General features: G+C 42.6%; 1 protein-coding gene across 1 annotated transcript in view; it reads right to left on the minus strand.

The window, feature by feature from the left end:
- Positions 1 to 4,105: 4,105 nt before the first annotated feature.
- The window catches only part of LOC148340682 (beta-1,3-galactosyltransferase 1-like), a 70,530-nt gene continuing 53,240 nt past the window's right edge, over positions 4,106 to 21,395 (minus strand). The window contains exon 4 of the mRNA XM_088289562.1: positions 4,106 to 6,255. Coding sequence (XP_088145688.1) covers positions 5,016 to 6,002 — 987 coding nt within the window. The 5' untranslated portion in view covers positions 6,003 to 6,255 and the 3' untranslated portion in view covers positions 4,106 to 5,015. The remainder of the gene's footprint in view (positions 6,256 to 21,395) is intronic.

The following is a 21,395-nucleotide window of genomic DNA, read 5'->3' on the forward strand; positions in this document are numbered from 1 at the left end:
AAGTCGTTTCTTGGAGAACTTTGCTTAGTTGCAATCTTCACACCATGAAGCTCAAAGAGCATAATGAGATGAGGCAAGCTTCACATGGGAAAGTAGAAGCCGAACGCTGGAGTCAGTGATTCTTTCCTCATCTCAGCTGACTCTGTGGTAAGACATCCCTGAGGTGAGCTCAACAGTAGCGAGAGGGTGTTTTATCATGATTATGCGCGCACGTGCATGTGTGTGTGTAAGTATTAGTCCACCAGGAAGACTTGAGCTTGACACCTTTGTTGTTCAACCTTTGTGCTACCCGATGAGTGCAAGATCACCTGCGCTATTTCCAAACGTGCGTATGGTATGTGTGAGTCATCTTATGCCAGTGCTTCTCAATTATTTTCCGTCACGCCCCCCCACCCGGAAGTAAAAATTCGCAACCCCCCCACCATTTTTTTTTTTTTACATTTTGTACGAAAGTACATTTCCTGCGTATATTGATGTTAGATTATGTCAATAAAATGTCCCTTAGCAAAGCTAAATTGGTAAGAAATATAAGTTTGAGAACTATTATTGTGAGGATCTCGAAACTCAGTACTCTGTGATGCAAATATTGATGAGATGATAAATATTTACTATACGTTTGACATCGAACCTCTTCATCGTGATGGCATCAGCCGTTTCCATGTTCCGGTCTGAGAGCGTCTGCTAAATTGCTAACGTAGCGGTCGTCTTATGTTATGTTTCGATACATAATGTTGCAATACAACATTTCTGTTCAGAGCCGCTGGTTCTCCGCCCAAACGCGGTTCGAGTCAGACTTTTGTGAAAAAGTCGAGCGTACATCGAAGCACTTATTACTCTGTAATTCATTTTAGCAATTAGCACGCTTAGCGTCCCCTCGTTCGCCTTCTTGTTTAGAAGGCTACTTGATAGTGGGGTTGTTTATTTGTCATCACGCAGCTCATTGCTGCTGCTGTGCACGGACTTAGACATAGTAGAAATAAAGCTCATACTGCTGCGACGCAAGATAGCTTGGCCGCTAGCATTCAAGTAGCGCCGAAAGAAATTACTTCCGGGACAACGAGCGGCAGGGTGGTGTTTTTTTAAAATTTTTTTTTTGATCCGTACTGCGTGACCAACTGCGTAAACTCGGGGCACAAACCGTAGTGTTGACTATCTCAAATTTGCATTGCAGTCCCAAAACAATCACAAAGCATGTACCCCAGGGTTACATGCGCCCCCCCCCCCCCCCAGGGGGCGGTGCCCCACTATTTGAGAATCACTATCTTCAGCAGAGAAAATGTTTGTGCCGATGTTTTTGACTTACGTTGTGGCGTCTGAAAAGGAAAGGGTTATTACGACCATAAAGAAGCTGAGAACGAGTCTCTTGACAACACTTATGGCATCCTGTCATTATCTTCCATCAGCTCCGTACTCTCACATCCTCCATTAAATGTGATTGTCGATTATCGTATACCGCACGGTGGAAAAGACACTGAAAGAAGATTTAGGATGTGATTCTTCCTGACCTTGCTTGACTACAGCCTTGTCAAAAAGAATAAACATAATGAACTGCACTGAGTCTGAACCATTAAATTGGCAACAATTTACTTCTTGGGCAATCAAGGCTATGTCTGGATTTTTCCTCTCTAATAGGCCATCTGTGGTCAAATACATTCAGTCAATCTGTGCATATCCGCAATCTATGTGGCTCAAGGTGATCAACACACCCAGCAAGATGTTGGTGATAAGTAACACACTATTAAAATGTATACATTATTTTACCGTCTCAGCAGACAGAGCAATTTTCAGAAGATTCCACCTATACTGTGCAAGGCACGAGTGATTGAAATTTCTCCGCATTTTGTACTCACAAAGCAGCTCTTGTTCATATGTTTGCAAAAATAATGTGATCCAAACACAACAAAATGGGAACACTGTCAAACAATAACAACAACAAAAAAGTCCTCTATTATAGCAAGTTCTTCCTGAAATAGTTTCTGCAATCAAAGTGTTATCTGTCGACAGCGTGGCACCAGACGGCCTCTCAGAAGCATCGGCTGAGGAATTCTTAGACGCGTTGGTTGTAGATTTCTTGGGCCCTGTGGTATGAATAGACACAGAGAGGAGGAAAGTGCTGGAAATGCACATAGAATTCGGCTCCGCAACATGGGGGGAGGGATGAGAGTAAAATGAGCTGCTTAATGCAAAGCAAATGAGGATCAATGGTTTCTATTATGTTCCTGTCTTTGGACCTTCATTTACTGCTGTGGTTTATGTTTTGCTGTCACCATGGGGTGCCCTGGCGGTGTGCGTCCTTGCCATTCACGTAGCTGAGTATATAACATCAGCTAGAGTCGCAGGAAGGTGCTGGATCTTTTCTTCTATAAGTTTTCTTCATCAAGGACTCTGTAGTTTGTACGCTAGTTGCTAGGTAGGTCATATTAGGTCAACTGTTTTTGTTTGCTGTCTTTATGTTTGTATGCCAGTATTATGCTATGGTTTCTCTCAGTTTGTTTTTGTTTTTGTCACCTTTTGACTTCGGACCTTTTATTACTGCTGCTTTTTGTTTATTGGGCAGTGTTATTTACTTGTGTTTAGACGCATCCTTGGTTTAATAAAGTTTTGCTTGATTGCTGATTTCCTTGTCGTGATTGCTTTGGGGTCCATGTTTTGGTGCACTCTTAAGATTTATAACACTCTTAAAGATTTTTTTTTAAATTTGAAATAAAAATTGGCACATTTCATTTGATGGCTGTACATCTGCCTGACTTGTGTGCAGGCAGCGCGGGATCGGTTCCCACTCAGTGATCAGTGACGGTGTCTGTGTATGCCCCACTACAGGCTGACGACCTGTTCAGGTTGTGGTGTGCCATTCGCCCGTAGTCCGCTGGGATAGGCTCCAGCACCCTTCCGCGACCCTGTACAGGATAAGCGGTGTGGATAATGACATGACATTTGATGACTCGATACCACTTTGTCATATCCGATATCAAAACTGTAGCCTCAAAGACGGACAGAAACAATCCTACGCGATCTGATTTTCTGTCACGCTTAAAATTGTTTATACTAACTCCTTCTTAGCCTGGAGATGTTCACGATTATGATCTCATGTGCTTTGTGATCAATGGAGAAAAATAAACAGATAGTGGCTTTCACATCTAGCAGTGAAATCTCCCGTCACTCTCGGATATAACATTACACTGCTTTTCTGGGCTGAAGGTAGTGTGACAGCTATAGCTGGCAATTCCAGACATTTTTTTTTTATTTTTTAAATGTAGAAGTATAATCCTTTTGTGCTCTAAAACAATAGGTTGCAAAAGATTTGGTAAAATAATGTGAATAAAAGAGTATAAAAATCTGGTCTTTTCAACTTTGTGCTTTTCAGGAGATGAAGGAAGATTATGCAGGATTAAAAATGGCCTGCAGTCTGTGCAGAGTCTAATTAGGGTACAATGCGTAACAAGGTCTAGCCTATGCCTTAAGCATGCTGTGTTTCAAATCCAAGGCCGTGTTGGGGAAGGGGGAGTGTTCCCAGTTGTCCATCACTCTGCTTGCTCATTATAAGGTGCTTTTTACAGGAGCCGATGAATATTCACTTGCTTTTCATTTTATGTGAGTAATAAACCTCTAAATGCTCTGTGACTTGAGCACCTTCTTTTTGTTACTCCACATACACCAAGAACCCATCAGAGAAAGGGGTAATCAGAGGAATGCAAAAATAGCAGGAACAAGCGCTGGAAGAAATAAAGAAATAAACCTCATTAACTGATGGCATTCTGATGGCCCACCCAACAAGTTCCCCGAAAACAAATGGACCATAAACAGAACAGAATTATTATTAGTCATTGCAAATACATTCGGAATTTTAAAGTGCAAGCAACCTCCTCTGGTCCCAGTTACTAAATAGACAAAAACTCTGATGATGAAAGACTGTTAACATCACGCTTCACCAACAATACTGCATAAACATTTAGTATTAAATCCAACAAATGCAAATGTAAAATCTTATAAAATGATTTTATTTAATCTAAACACCTCAAACAGTTGCTAAGGTTTTCTCAGTACACACTTCCATTGACTTTCATTCACATTCAAATAATGGAACACGCACACACGCACACACAAATCCTCGACACTGCCTGAGACAAATAGCTGCACAGTACACATGAAAAGAAATACCAAAGTATTCACTACTAATGCAAGCAGCAGAGTCTCTTCTCAATAACACTCAATAAAAAGATAGGTGGATCTGTTGTAAGAAAATATGCTTAAATATTTTACAGCATACATAGGCAAATGGGTTGTTCATACATAATTTCCCCGATAGGAATAATTTCGTCATTTCATCATAAAGTCATTGTGGTAATGCTGCACTGCCAAAGCCCTGTTTCCACCAAGCAGTGTTTTTTTGGTTCAGGTCAACGACCAAAAAAGTTGTGATAGGTACAAAAATAACTACTCACTACAGTAGTACATTTTGGCACCTTTTTCTTAGGTTACCAACATCACTGATATGCTTACCTAAGAGGTTATGCTGCCATTTGTGAACTGGTTGACAGACAAACATAAGTTGCCATGAGCTGACGGAACCCGGTGGAAACGTGGCTTTAGTACAACAGAAGAAACATGAACATTCAGTAAAACTTGAGATCAACCCAAATGGTAAATTCAATGACTTGAATGATGCGTTGGTATTGATCCAATCTCTGGTCATTGAGGCCAGTTAATACAGTTGTTAATTTAAAAAAAAAAGGCATAATGACCGCGGCCTTCTGCCATACAAGCCTGTGTGCAAGGTCGGATTGCACTTGAAATCACTTAAAAAATAGAGGAAACAGACAGGCATGTTTGGCTTTGTGCTAAAGAAACTCCTGGCAAAGCAATCAGCATTTGGAAAAAGCCCTGAATGGTTCGTCAATACTCTCCTTTCAGCGTAATGCTTCGTGCTGGACACTGTTTGCCAATGTTGGAAAAGCAGGTAATAGAAGGTCAATCAATAGCTCCTTTACTCACTGAGTGAGGCTGGAGGAATCCTGCTAACATTTAAGGTGTTTCTTGTTGGTCATGTCGTTCCATATGCGATGCATCTCCTCGGGGGAGATCTGGTGGACGGTGACCACTCTGCGGTAGCGGCAGAGGCTGTAAGCCATTTTCCAGTGGTTGAAACCGCTGTTTTGAAAGGGGTGGATCCCCAGTTTACGCAGACATACACCCACGTACACATCCTCCAGATGTAGCAGCCTGGTGTGCAATGAGGTTTGGTAGATGAGCTCGGCTACATCTGCTGAGAACACGTAGCCGGTGCCAGAGCAGAACGGTGGGTACTTGCTGTCTGGGTACAAGTCTCTCGGCATGTACCACTTGCTCCGCATGTCTCTGATTGGTCCGCCGTTGATGACATAACCGGTGAAATATCTCCTCCTGGGCTTGGTGGTGGGTTTAAGGAGGTTGTAGATGAGGTTCTCCATATTGACAAAGATGTCACTGTCTGTTTTGAGAACATATTGGGCTTTGGAGCAATAGGTGGCCACCCAGCGCATGCCCATCAACGTCTTGAGTGTCAGGTTGTGGTAAGAGTCAATAAAATCCTCAACTACAATGTCATGAAAGATCTGGCTCTCCTGCTCCACCATGTGGTTAAGGACAGCGTCCGTGCTGCGACCCAATAAGAAGAGCGTGACCACCCGCACGTCAGGAAATGTACTTTCATCACCCCACGTCTCTCTTATGGCCTGCCGTGCATCAAATTCCTTGTGAGTGGTGCTTATCAGGATGACCAGAAAAGGGGTCTCTGGCTCACACTTTTTGGCATCATTGATGAGGTAGCCGAAGTCATGCGGATTCAAAGACCGAGTGTGGTAGTTACCGAAGGTGGTGTTCTTGTTCAGCTTGAGTGCCTTGCGAATCGGGATATTAAGCTGGCCCACATAGGAAGTGGATGGGCGCGACACACTCAGATACCATAGAGCACTGGCCCAGCAAACCACTGTCAGCAAGTACAAACAGGAGACCTTAGAAGGCATCGCTGTTTACTTTGTTGGCTTTACCAGTGGCGGCAGCATTGGAAACTCTAAGACAAGGCTTACATGGGCTGTCTTGGATTGGGCGGTACAGCTTGAGGCCGCCTCCGCCACGTAGAACATCAATCCGATGCAATAGGCTTCTGAACTATCTAGTGTGATTGAAAAGCAAATCTGCTGGTATTTCTTATCATGATCAAAACGTTACTGTGTCCCATCGCCTCTCACAGAACCTCTTTGGGCTTTCCGGCAGGATCTGAAATTGGATGACAAGAACAGACTGGTCAGAGAAAAACAAATTCCGAACAATGAAAGAGGAAGAAGATGAACATCAAGACTGAAATGCAACATGATATGTGACCAGATGAGCATTGGTTGGATATCACCAAAAAAAAGAAGTTTAATATGCCCATTTTTTTTTTTCCCACTGAAGCAGTGTCACTAAAAACAGCATGAATTTTTTTGCCACGAACACTTTCATTCACATGGCCTGCCGCTTACCACACGCGACGCATTGTCACTCAAACGAGTGACTTATAGTTTAGGCAGTGAACAGTCGACCAACTCTACATTCTGATTTATTCACTCCCACGTCACGCAACAGGCCAGACCCGTCTTTCAAAGCCACACACAGTCACAGATAGTCACAGATACAACAATACTGTAAACTGTGATGATGGCGCCCCCGAGTTAACAAAAACTAACTCTGTGCCTCACATGCATATATTTTGGTCGAATATACATGAAGCTTTGAAATCTATTAGGATAGTAAAAGAAATATTTGGTTACTAGTAGGCGGTTTTCATCTATCCCAGACATGGTGTGCACTATAAGCCCGACAATAAGGGGGACTACTGTACTTCCAATGCAGCCACCAACTCTGGTGTCAGTTAAGCATTGCTGCTTCTGATCATATGCTCCGTGGAGTAAAGAAATGATGTAGTAGCATTTGCCTCAGTTCCACTGTTTGCAATTACTATTCATCTGGCTTTTATCCCTGTTGGATTTAGATGCTAGTCAAACTCAATTGGGCAATTTGGCAAGGTAGGGCAGACAAAGTAAAGTTTTAACATGGCAAATTATTAATATCCACTTGGTCTCCTGGTCTGATCCACCTCTGAAGAATCCCCCCGCCTCACACCCAAAGGTTGACTTTTCACATGATCACTATCAGTCCACTAAATCTCAAAATGAGATTTGATTCGGCACATGGACTTTACATGCCTTAATGAGATGCCACTTCATTAGTTTGCATCACTGCTGTGGTAATTTTAGAAACCCCTAAAATTGCAATTCTAATGGGACACAGTCAGACCTTGACATGTTGAATTTAAGCAATACACATAAAATGAAATAACTTGGTCAAGTTAAAGTTACACTCTCTGCTAAAACAATGACAATAGAGACGTTATGTCAGCTTTTATTTCCAGGTATTATCATCCTGATTTTACACACAACTTAGAATACGGCATAACAAAAAACAACATTTTTGGCTAGCAAAATAATTGTAAAAAATACGCCTAAAATAGGCTCAGGTGAATAAGACTTAAAATTTTGCGTTAAATGATGCTCTATAAGCTTTTGACGTGACACAAGTTTCCACTTCTCGCCCCGATTAAATGCTTTTGACAGTGTGATTTGGAGAAGCCAAGCAAACCTAAGCCGTAATATTTCCTCTTGTGTGTGTGTGGGAGCCTGAGCAGGTCATTTATCAAAGCTCTTTTTTTTTCTCTTAACTTTACTGTAGCATCACCTGAATGTGTCTCTACGATATCTTAAACCTCACACATTTTTAGGCTCATATCTATACTTGAAAAATTCCAGCCGGACATGTGTGTTCTTCTCACTGATGAGTGGTTTGCATCTTTTGGACTAGACTCTGTTCTTTAATAAGGCCAATTTAAAGACTGTACTCCCAGAGTTCCACCAGCATGTCAAGTGCCCAACGAGGGGAGACAACACTCTCGACCATGTGTACTCGAACATCAAGCACGCATACAGGGCCCTCCCACTCGCCCCCCTCGGCCAGTCAGACCACCTGTCCTTCCAGCTCGCACCTGCGTACACCCCTCTCAGGCGCAGATTCAGACCCACCACAAAGACTGTGAAAACCTGGCGTGTTGACGCCATGAGTGAATTACAGGATTGCTTTCAAGACACCAACTGGGACCCCTTTGATCATCAGGACCTTGATGTTTGCACGCATTGTGTACTGGACTACATCAAGTTCTACATGGAAACTGTGTCCCTGAACAGGATCATACGGACCTTCCCAAATGCGAAGCCCTGGATGTCCAGCCAGGTCCGCTCTCTCCTCAAGGCCCGTGACGCTGCCTTCAGGTCAGGCGACAAAGCCCAGTACAGGGTGGCTCGTGCTGACCTGAGCAAAGGCATCAAGCTAGCCAAGGCAAACTACAAGAGGAGGCTGGAGTCCCACCTTGCCAGCAGCAGACCACGGGAGTTGTGGCAGGGTCTTCGGAGCATCACCAACTTCCGAGGCAGCAGCACGACCACTGTAGACCCGAGTGCATCGCTGGCAGGGGACCTTAACTGCTTCTTCGCTCGCTTTGACTCGCCCCAACCGTCACACGCCGGCACTTCATGTCTTAACTCCCCCCACTCACCGTAGAGGGACACGATGTGAGGCGCGCGCTCCTGGCTATTAACCCCAGGAAAGCTACTGGACCCGACGGAATACCAGGCAAGGTCCTCAGAGCATGTGCCCACCAACTGTCACATGTTTTCTGCAGGGTCTTCAACCGCTCCCTGGCTCAAGCAGTCATACCCTCCTGCTTGAAAGCTTCCACCATTATTCCTGTCCCCAAAAAGTCACCCGCAGTCCTCCTGAATGACTACCGTCTTGTTGCTCTCACGCCAGTCATCATGAAGTGCTTCGAGAGACTGGTTCTCCAGCACATCAGGGACTGCCTTCCTCCCACTCTGGACCCCTACCAGTTTGCATACCGGGCTAACAGATCCACTGAGGACGCCATCGACACTGTTCTGCATGTTTTGTTGGGCCACCTGGAACAACAGCAGAGCTATGCAAGGATGCTCTTTGTGGACTACAGCTCGGCATTCAACACAATCATCCCGGACATCCTCGTCGCCAAACTGGACATTCTCTGCCTCCCTGCCCTCACACGCATCTGGATTAAGGACTTTCTGACCAACAGACCCCAGACTGTGTTGCTCGGCCCCTACACGTCCTCCACCCGTACGCTGAGCACCGGTTCCTCTCAAGGATGCGCGCTGAGCCCTCTCCTATACGCTCTCTACACCTACGACTGCAGCCCGGCCCACGGTAACAACACCATCGTCAAGTTTGCTTACGACACGACAGTGGTCGGTCTGATCTCGGAAGGTGACGAGACAGCCTACAGAGAGGAGGTCCAGAGACTGACGGCTTGGTGCGAGGACAACAGACTGCAACTCAACATTGCAAAAACAAAGGAGATCGTCATCGACTTCAGGAGGAACAAGACGGTGCCGCCCCCCCTCTGCATCGAAGGCGTGTGTGTGGAGAGGGTCCACACGTTCAAATTCCTGGAAGTACAGATCTCCGATGACCTTTCTTGGACACGCAACACCACAGCAGTGGTAAAGAAGGTCCACCAGCGTCTGCACTTCCTGAGAGTCCTCAGGAAATTCAACCTGGACAGGAAGCTGCTGCTGGCCTTCTACCACTCGTCCATCGAGAGCCTGCTGACGTACTGTGTCTCCACCTGGTACAGCGGCTGCACTGAGGCGGACAGAGTGAGGATCCAGAGGATGGTCAAAACAGCGCAAAGGATTATTGGCTGCCCTCTCCCCTACACCGCCCGGTGCCTCAGCAGGGCTCTCAATATCGTCAAAGACAATACCCACCCAAACTCACACCTGTTCGACCTGATGCCCTCTGGCAGGCGCTACAGGTGCATCAAATCAAGGACTAATAGACTGAGAAACAGTTTCTTTCCGAGAGCCATCTCCATTCTAAACTCTCGCACACACACGACCACCCCTACCTTGCAGAACAGCAACGTGATGTGTTTTCATATATCCTATTCAGTATTATTTTCCATTGCACTAACTATTCTCTTATTTATCTAATTTATATATTTATCTGAATTATTGTTGTATTGCACTGGAGAGGGGAGCTCTCTAATCTCGTTGCACACTCGAGTACAATGACAATAAAGGGATTGCTGATTCTGATACATTCAGCAAGTCGAAGGACATATGTGGGCAACAAAAAAACATCAGTCAGTCAGTAGCACGACTTACTGGAATCAAACAAAAGGTGCAATATGTTAAGCGTATATTTGATCCATTTGCAAATACTACTTATTTTCCTTTTGGCTCTTGCTATGAGGGGTCATGAGAGCACGTAATTTTTTTCCATGTGAGCCAATCTTTTGCATCGTCCTCTCCACTGCCAGCTGTTAAGGGGTTTCTCGCAACATTTATCAACTTCCTCTTGGGTCTTCCCTCACTTTCTTTCTTGGCATTTCCATCTGCATTCTATTTATGAATACATAAAGGTAAGTTGAAATAAAAGCTGAAATATATTTTCTTACACCGTATTTATCTTTTGAGACTTCTTGGAGGGCGGTGCAATTGAGACGGAAATTGAAGCCAATTTGGTTTCTTGAAAATCGTGTTGCAGGATCAGAACACTTTGCCGTACGCACAGCAGAGAACCACATTTGGGACTTTTCTTGTATTCCACCCCACATTTCCGTTATTTCCCTGGCCCTATTCTCCATCTCGTTTTCCCTCTGAAGCATGGTCATCAATCTCTGCCCAGCAAAATCCATCTCATCATGGCTGCCTTTACGCACCTCCTTCTCATCTTCTCAATCACTCACTCTTTCTACACACCACTAGGTGCTTGATCTGTCTTTATCTGTTGCACTGCATGTCACTCCATCTGCATTTGTCAAGCTCGCACATGCGTTGTGGGTTTGCCAGTTTCCCAAACTGTTGCTCATGTCTTTCATGTATTTGTTTTTCCTTTGAGTAATTAGCCTCTTCTGAGTGAGCTCTAGGTTAATGACCTATTGTAATCGGTCACCTAACGCAATCACAATCTATACATCCTGCAATACGTCTCCCGCTTTCGTGACAGAATCACTAAACCATCATGTTCATCTCTTTGACCTTGCTTCCGAACATTCTCTATGTAAATCAGCTTTCTTCCTCATCTTTCTTTGCTTTAATTCCCCAAAACGGATATGCACTAAACCTTGATGGCTTCACTGATTCACTTAAAACAAAACTCTTGAATGAAAGAAACAAAGTTCCAAAAGAACATGGAATCAGCACATTTGATTGCGAGAAAGGCAGTCTCTGTCTGCACACACACTGATCGAATCGAGTGATCCACCCATATATATATATATATATATATATATATATATATATATCCGACTGGTTAGCACGATGGCCTCACAGTGAGAGACAGCATCGGGCGTGGGTTTGATCCCGGCTCCGGCCATCCTGTGTGGAGTTTGCATGTTCTCCCCGTGCTTGCGTGGGTTTCCTCCGGGTACTCCGGTTTCCTCCCACATTCCAAAAACATGCATAGCAGGCCGATTGAACACTCTAAATTGCCCCAAGGTACGAGTGTGAGCGCGGATGGTTGTTCGTCTCTGTGTGCCCTGCAATTGGCTGGCAACCAGTTCAGGGTGTCCCCCGCCTCCTGCCCGAAGATAGCTGGGATAGGCTCCAGCACCCCCCGTGACCCTAGTGAGGACAAGCGGTACAGATGATGGATGGATATATATATATATAGAGAGAGAGAGAGAGAGAGAGATCCCCCTTCCAGGATGATCAGGCTGCAATGGATGCCAAGTGGGCAACATTTGACACAAATGATGCTCTACAATGTTAGCTGAGTTAGCTGAAATATTTCCAATGGAGAGTTTGTACTGGCCATTCAATGGCTCCGAGCGAAACATGGCGAGAGCGGAGGGGGGCATGGCCATATTCCTCATTAAAAGATTAAAAGTAGGCGTTTTTCAACTCTTTCACTTATTTCTTAATTTCTAAATAATGAATACTACATAAAAAAGAAAATGAGAACGATGGTAATTTCAGTTTCCTGTTCATAAAATATCGAAACTCAGCTTGTTAGTGAAAATGGGCCATCTTGGATCTTTACCTCCTTTAAGTAAGGGGGAAACTAACGCGACCGGAAAAAACCCTAGAATGACAAAATGTGAACTTTACAAACCGTACACAGTAAATAGGAAATATTTTAATCCAGAATCTCAGAACTGTGAGGCAGACTCATTTGACGCTCACATGCCTTAAAATGTTGTCTTGAATAACAAAAAGACAAGTGAAGAATTCAAATTTGCAATCACACATTAATGAAAACAATTATAGATTTAGTCATGATGCTTTGTGTTTTGTTCTATTGTTGCTGCGATCAGGTAACCCCAAAATGCAGTGAAAAGCTTGGAGGCAACACATGTGAGAGGTTTTTGTCTCATGTTGCCCCACATAATTGATTGCTGTCATTAGCGCTGCGTGCAGTGACCTTGCTGAGAGGGCCAATGACATTGCATACACATGAAAGAAGAGAGTGAGAGAGATGTTTTCATAGACGTCTGTGCCGTATGTACGAGCATGGAGGACAGACGCATCAGAGGGTAGATAAATCATGTGGTGAACCCCAGGCTGACATCTTACAGCCACGCTGCCTAGTTCAATATTGCTCATTTAATGACTGGCAGGGGAAAACATGAAGAAACCTCCATCACTGGCAGTTTTAACGGCTGCTGATTTAATAGAAGTTGTTGTGCACAAGACGGTCCACTCTTAGACATGAATCCAGCTTAGCTTCTAATAATGATTCAACACCAGAATAAAATGAAAAAAAAACCAAACTGTTACAATATGATGATTTAGACCAGGCATGGGCAAATCACATTAAACATTTTAATCCGGCTCGTCGAATTTGAAAAAAATTAAATTAATAGACCTTGTTAATGGTCACTGATGGTGTAGTGGTACACTCGCCTGAGTTGTGTGCGGGCAGCGTGGGTTCAGTTCCCACTCAGTGACGGTGTCGATGTCTGCCCTGTAACTGGCTGGCGACCAGTTCAGGGTGTAGTGTGCCTTTCGCCCGTAGTCAGTTGGGATAGGCTCCAGCACCCTCCCGCGACCCTCAGGATAAGCGGTGTGGATAATGACATGACCTTGTTAATATTTTATTTTCTACACGTGTTGGTGTGTCAAAGACAGATGTTTTGTTGTAATGCTTTTGTTCATTTTGATTTAAAATGAAATGTATTTTTTATTTCTCCAATGAGATGTGTTACCAAAACACGCCATCCATCAGCTCTGTCAAATTTTAGAAGCCATTGTGGCCCACCAATCAATAGGTTTGCCCACCCCTGATTTAGACAATAAATCACAGCCATATACATAGAGTATAGTGCATGTCATGTAATTCCTCTGTATACTTTATTGTGAATTCATCTTTGATGAGCTCAGTTCAGCAAGCATCGGAGAATTGACTTGCTATGCTTTGGCTTTTTCTAACTCCTTCCTTAAAAGAGGAAAACAACAAGAACAAATTGACAGGCAGTCATACTCCAGCTATTCAATACACAGTGTTGTTTTATTGTTTTTGTATTTTAATAATGACAGTGGTTTACTACTTTTTCACTTGGATGAATAACTATAAAGTCCTGAAGCACATGCATAGAATTCATATGCTACATGCCCAACAAATGTGGTAAATGTGTAAAAGTACACAGTCATTTACCGCCCCTTTGCTTATACTTCCATCCATTGTCTCCGCCTCCTACTGTCAAATTTGCCATATGCTCAACAGGAGGTTGTGCAGAAATACTTTCCTCTGATAGCATAGCATATGATCCTTTTTATGCCAATCTTCTGCCAAGTTTTAAAACCACTGTGCTGCCTCCTCAGCATTCAAAGAAAGAATTAATGTGTGAGGGTTTTAACAGCAATGGCCAAATAGGTTCGAATCCTTCTTAATGTGAGTGAACAAGGACCAATTATAATGTCATTGCTGGGCCATGCAATTTGACACTGGCAAGGCATTTGTTTCTTGAGTGGTGAATCCACAGTGATTGTCTCAGCATAAATGAGGCCAGTCCAATAGACAGCATTACAGGCCATGGGATGGACACAGTGAGCTTAGTGCAAAGCCTCAAAATTCAAAGCAGATTAGGGTTGACAGAGGAAATTGGATATCAATAGCGGCCAAAAGATTTGGCAGCCGTACAGAGGCCTGATGCTCCATCCCCACTTCAGTGCTCATCTGAGCCGAAGCCCGGCTGGTGCAAATCTGACTGCAGCCAAACTTTGTTTCCACAATGTTTTGCTCACAAAAGTGACCATTGCAATCTGAAAGGGCACCATAATCTGAAATCTTGAAAAAGAAGTTTATTGTGCTCTTTAACTTGTAAAACATCCCCACCCATCTGGAGCTCCATTTATAAAATGAAAAACGTGTTTTAAGATGAGAAAAGACAGGTTCTGCACAAGCAAACACCTTCAGCCAGCTCCCCACGCCGTGTAGCCCTACACTTTGAATACTAAGCACCTTTATAAATTGGAAATGACAAGGTGATACATGTGGGTAATACATTTTAGTGTCCAACTGGCTGACATTGCTGTTACACAATCATCAAGCGCAGTGCTGCAAGTGGAGACAGGGCCCCAAGTTGTTACTCGAATTATGGTAATGCCAATGGAACAAGACCTGCACCCCAGAGTGAAGGTGGTTATTATCCTTATGTGAAGCTATTTGTTGAGAAGAAGGAAAGTAAGGCTGAACATTTCTGCGAAAGCACAACTAACAGGAAAAAAAGGTTTTAAACAGCTGGGGATTAATAGGTGGAACACTGTGGTAATAACCTCCATTGATCTGGATGTAGAAGGTGATGAAAGCTTGCAGCTCAAGGAGGCCACGATGAGTTGCTGTACTGGTAAATATAAATAAGCCTTGACGCAAGAGGCATCTGCAGTTGGACAATTCAGTGCCTTCTGGAAGAGCACCAGGAATATTTGATCGGAATGGCGTTTTTAAGACAATGAGCACAGATCGGTGTATACTGAATGTCCCTTTGAGTTTATACAGTAACTAAACTAGAAAGGTAAATCAACTAAACTGACCTCAAGGGATGAAATAATCCTGTCATTATTTATGTTGCCATCTATTTCTGTTGCATATATTCTTTCTCCTGTATAGAGAAATTGACGCACATGCCAAAATGAACACGTGTACATTGCAGCATTATAAAAGGAATTCAATTGATCCTGCTTTTGGCATTTTTTTTAAGATGATCTTCATGATATGTTTCTTTATGTAGCAAAGGAAACATTATTCGTGTGGATATATTCTGTGCAGGAGAACCTGTCAGTAGAATATCAGTTATTAAAAGGATCTTTTGAAAAAAATTATTCCTCTCTAATTTTATTTGTAATTATTATTTTAAAACTAAGTTGACACACCGTCGCAAGGCTAGTGGCCTATCAGAGACTGTTTTGACAGAAGATTTGAATGAAGCCAAAATGTGCAAGACATTTTTAAATACCACAGGGTCTTATGGTCTTTAGAAAAGGAAACAGAAGTCATTCAATAAAGCACTCTGGGAAACGAAAGCCGCTGAAACAAATGGCTCAAAACCATAATTGCTTCAACATAAGAGCCGTCAGGAATAAGATGGATGCATATTTGGAATTGACTGTAGATTCCAAAAAAATACAACATCAAACTGCATGTCGTGTGCATATTCATGAGAGATTCAGAATCAGAATCAATTCATTGGCCAAGTATGTAAACCGCTGAAGGAATTTGTTTTTGGCAGTGTGAGCTACGCCAACATTACAGTTATAAGTAACTACGATAAACAAGATGTGGTAATGTAGAGACGCCATTGTGCAGTAATACTACCCCAATGACAGCTGTGCAACATTTAGACAGTCAAAATGGGAGAGGTGTGGCTTTCCTCAGTGAAGTGAAGCTGCATTCAAATCTTGCTAGCAGTTTGAAAACACCAAACTCCCCCTTTTAGCATGTCAGAGTTGAGCACCCATCAAAAAGAAGCAACACTTCAAGCTTTCGCCAAATTTCAGGTTCAGTATTCTAGTTGTGGCTCCAAATTAGATAACGAATAACAAGAACAAAAACAAAACACTGTAAAGTGCAAGCGTGCTCAAGAGCAAGTGAAAATAATGAAAAAGGGGTTGTTTGCTAATTTGGAGTGATTCGGTGTGAACAGAAGGGAGGTAACGTATGTGAACTCATGCGTCAAAGACGTGTGGCCCAAAATAAATCTGGAGCTACATTATATGTATTACAACTTTTGGTTTTGACATGAAACATTGAAGATATTAATAATATTAATATTACATTCCATCCAGCATGCCCTGCGAAGGCTGGCAAACAGTTCAGGGTGTACCCCGCCTACTGCCCGAAGACAGCTGGGATTGGCTCCAGCATGAGGAGAAGCGGCTTGGTTAATTGATAGATTTGTCTGAATAAATTGAGTTTTCAAACAATACATAGCACTAAACGTCTTCTTTAAAGAATTTGCCTGTAAAGGACTACATGCAACCAACATGAAAAGTCAGGGCTGTGTTTGAGTGAAAAACAGTTGTCAAGCAGCGATGGGATGGAAAATAAATCAGAACAATAAATAAATAAGTGACTTGCATGATTTTTTTTTTTGGCAGAGTTTTTATGCCAGATGCCCTTCCTGACGCAACCCAGCCGTCTTTTATCTGGGCTTTGGACCGCTAGTGGCACTGGTCCGGAATCGAACCTACGCTATCTGCACAAAAGCAGAATGAATAGTACTGCGGCAAACTGAATCCCCGCAAAAACAAACAACTGAATTAGGCTCTTTGAAAGCCTTCAATTGTGTCCCTAAAAGAAGAATGCAAATGTTTGATGATGTAAATGGGTCAGCTGCTTGATGTACTTTTTGCAAGCAAGTATTTGCAACTATTAGGTCGTATTCACTTCAGTCGCTTTTAAGTTTAGCTGTTCTAATTTTTTTGCTCACCTAAAATGTGTTGCATCACAACCAAACCTCTATCCAAAGCAGATGTAAATACCTGGAAATAAAAGTTGAAATGTTGACTCAAATCAGTGTTTAAGTACTTTTGATGTAGAGTGTTAAGATATGGTATTTGGCTGGTGGTGGTTCAGAACCTTTTCTTTGAATGTGACACTTCTTCAGATACAGGTTGCTGTTACCCACTGGCTGGACTACAGTTTAGCTTTCAGGGATTAAGCAGTTATCAGGAACACAATCTTGGAGCAGGCAGCCCTGACATGAACAGGCAGAACACATCCTCTTATGTTGCAGGGCACTGACAACTACGCCTGTCCAGATAACACGCAACCTTCGGCAACAGTACAGTAATCACAATCCAATTGGGCTCACAGGTCCGCTTCTCCTTTTTGGCTGATATGATCACACAGGTGCTGGCAGACAAACACCTGCAAGCGATGAAAACCTCAACACAGATTGTTCAAAGCTACTTTGGGTCACACATGCAGTGTACCGTGGTATTTCTTCTCTGCAATAAATAGGCCTACTTCAAAACAGTACTTCATGCAGAAAGTACTGCAACGTTGGGTACTTAGATTAAAGAAAGAAAGCTTCACGTTGCGCTCACAACTTTTCCACCACAACAGTTGTGTAAAGCTATTGCTATAGTTACTCGTTTGATCTTGAGCAGGTGCTCGTCTCTCTCACAGGCACACATGCATGAAACCACACATGGGGATTTCTGCTCCTTCAGCTGGCAGGCTCGGCACCTGCAGAACACTCAGACATGGGAGGTACACGGGGGACATTCAGAACAAAACGTGGCCTCACGCATGTTGCAGACAAATTGTATTCAACTCAGCTTCTGCCAAGAATTGATGTTCATGCTTTGTAGAAACGGTTTCGCTCTTTTCTTAAAGGGGATATATGATGGAAAATGGACTTTTAAATGTTGGATACAAATAGTTAGTTAGGTCTCTGTGAAGGCTGCCTACTCCTCAAGTCAGAAATTAACAGTGTTAAGTATTCTGCAGTACTGGCGGAAGGTCAGTCGCTTTTGCTGTGAAGACGACACAGACGATGAGCATTAATAGGAAAGAGTCAGAGTGCAAGATTTAAACTTTAAGTGAAAACTTTTAGCTATTTTAGCAATTAAAACAAGTGCAGGTAGCCACCAGAAAGCTCCCGCTGTATTTAACAGTACAATGAATGGCAAATTGTTAATATTTTGTAAATTGCAATGGGGTTAAATCATATCAAAGTTCCGAAGCGAAAGAAAAGAACCTCTTTGACATGACTTCTCAAAAAAAACAAAACAAAACAGCAGTGTTAAACCACGGTCAAATTAGTCAGTGGTGGCTTTTCACCTCATAACAGAGCTGATTTGGAGTTTTCTGGATTTAACAGATTAATTTAAGACTACGGCATTATCTTCTGAAATGCAGCAAATACACACATGGACAAAATTGTTGTTACTGCTCTGTGCATGAAAGAAACCCCCCACAATGATCACTGAAATCACATAAAATTGTCAAACGTGTCAAATGAAATTTTACGAAAAAAATTACCATGGATTTGTTTTGTCTCTTTTGTAGCCCACAAAATAGTTCTGTTGGGGTTAGCTAATAAATATGTCTCAGCATGAAAAACCTGAGTGTGACATTGTAAATCTGGTATTAAACAGACAACATGAATCTGATTTGCGTTTCATTTCAAAGACAATTTAGCTTCCTTTCTTGTATAACAATATATCAATTTCCTAGCACTAATCTGATTCAAGTTCATGTTATCTATCTTAAATTCTCGAATACCAATAAATCTGATAGATAGATATATATATATTTGACAAAAAGTTAGCTTCAATAGCTATGCTACCCGGGAAGAGAAGATTAAAATCTCCTGTGTGATGGATGAAAAAATTCAAAGGAAATGATAAATAGAGTAATATACGAATATGGTGGCCAGAAAGATTCACGAGTATTACTGTAGTCGGCACGTTATCTCTTTATGTGCACTCGCTCTGCAGTCACTAAGTGCACATCAGCCACTATGATGTGCATGGATGGCGTGATAACCTCCGTGGACTGTCTGTCCCCAGCTGCCATGAGCACTCACAGGTGAAGCCGCAATCTCCAGGCAGCAGGTGGTGTGGTCAGAGGCCACGCTGCTCACTACGAGCCTGCTAAATAAATGATTCCACCCATCGGGCGCGCTAAGCTTCAAGTTCAGGTATTGCCTTTCATTGAGTCACAAATGGTCAGGCGATTAACACTCACTAAAGGCAGTACTCACAAGAGGCAATCGGTGCTGTGTTCGTCTACTTGACACAATCCCGATACATTTGGCTAGTGTGATTTTCGCTATCTGGGATGTTTGAATGCATCATATGATTACCTCTAAAAAGTTTTTAATGATAACCACATTCAACAAAAAAAATAAACTCTGCAACATTGAATAATACTGATGTGAAGGCCCAAGCCTGAATGCTTGAAGAGCATTGCGAGCAGGCCAGTGAACATGATACGGAGAGGAAAGTCAAGCATGCTTTGCATGGCCTTGTGTGAATACCCCCTTAAAAACATGATTTCTTTTCAAGTAAAATAACACGAAATGCTGGATGTTCTCCAGTGTTACAACGTATATTCTGGACTATAAACCACACCTTTTTTTTGCATGCTTTAAAACCTGCATCTTAAACAAAAATGTGGCAATTTTTTTTTTTTTAATGGCTGATGAGCTTCATGCCACCCAAACATCCAAGGCCAATCCAAACGAAGAGAGTGTGACGATCATCTCCGACTTGTGTGTCTAAGGTGTGAGTGTTGTGAAACGGCGCTGTGACAAAAGACACCTGCTTTGGAAAATACTTCTTGCCCTCCAGGGAACTGTTAAACAAAACACGTGATAGTTTGTTTAGATTCATGGTTCCCTTGTTCCTCACCCCAACCGGTTTTGGGACAAATCCACTCATGGGGTATCATGATTCTCTGTCAGAAATCATCTTTTGTATAAAAATCAGACATTTTATCGTGGATAACAGTGGCTCAAAGACAAGCGAGTGTTTTACGCTGCGTGGTTGCGGCTCAAATCAAGGTGCCCTCAATCGTCCAGAAACTACATTACTTTGCACCCTAATTTGGGTTACTCTTCTTTTATGAAGTCATTACATTAACACAGCTGGTCACAGCCTGCCAACACACCCTCCAGTGGAAAACCAAAACCGGATACGGACGCACCATTCCAAATCAAACTGTGGTGGAAGCATGGCTTTAATCATTAGTCACACTCAGTTTGGTTCGGTAATTATTTTAATTTCATCCCCTAGCAAATGAGTCAACATAGAGCTTTTAGAGATGAGGTAATGATGTTACACTATGCTTTTGCTTGAGCTGGTGTCCCCCTGCATTTTTAGCAGGGGATTTAAAATGGATAAAATATACAGTTATTGTTTCTGGGCAAATGCGTCTGAATCAATGCGCCAAATGTACATTGTAAGACGTCGGCATTGATTAGACATGTTATAGATCATGTACGAGGGATTGAATGGCCATGATGTCAAAAAATACCTCATGAGAGTGTTGCTATGGTGACAAAGAACCTATAAGGTTAAAAATGTAAATCATATGTGCATGCTGGAAGAGAAAGTAATGATATGCTTCCTCTGCTGCGGCAGCAAGAGGACTCAAATGAATACTTCGGTCCAATGAGGACTTCCCTGCTGGGATGCAGACAAGGTTAACTGGTATGGGTCATGGTAAGATGTTTTTTTTTTTTTTTTTTTTTAATTACCGTGAAAATCAGGTTGTTACTCAGGCCTGCAGATAAAATTGCAAGTGTATGAGTAGGGGGCTTGATGTGCTCCATTCACATGGTTTTTGACATTTTGATTGATCACCTCTTCTGTCCTATGGAACACAATGTTGGACTGAGTCAATGAGATGACACCCCTCAAGTCAAATACTTTTATATGTCCATAAGTGCACAAGAGTTGAGTGGTAAAATTCTGGATGAATATTAGCGCTCAGGAAACGGAAACGACTGACTGACCAACTGCACAATGGCCTGCATTTGGACGACATTTTCCATAAAAAATAATGGAGCCTATTTGTTTTCATAAATGATGGAATCTGAGTGAATTTGTTGCCATGCGTGGAAAGCCTTTAAAGTCACTATAAAATAATAACAACAACAAATGATTAAAAAGTGCATCAACAACAGAGAAGCTCTTCTCCTGCTAATCGTGACATCATGGTGAGAAGACGTGGGTGTTACAGTGTCAGTAAGAGGACTCAATGTTTCTCTAATCTCCATCTCACATCCTTTCCTGTAAAATCAGTCGAGTTCAGTCCACATGAAATGTGTACTGTACAGG

Source organism: Idiotropiscis lumnitzeri, chromosome 3 (genome assembly GCF_059441095.1).
Source record: "Idiotropiscis lumnitzeri isolate Australia: NSW breed Sydney's pygmy pipehorse chromosome 3, RoL_Ilum_1.0, whole genome shotgun sequence".
NCBI lineage: Eukaryota > Metazoa > Chordata > Actinopteri > Syngnathiformes > Syngnathidae > Idiotropiscis > Idiotropiscis lumnitzeri.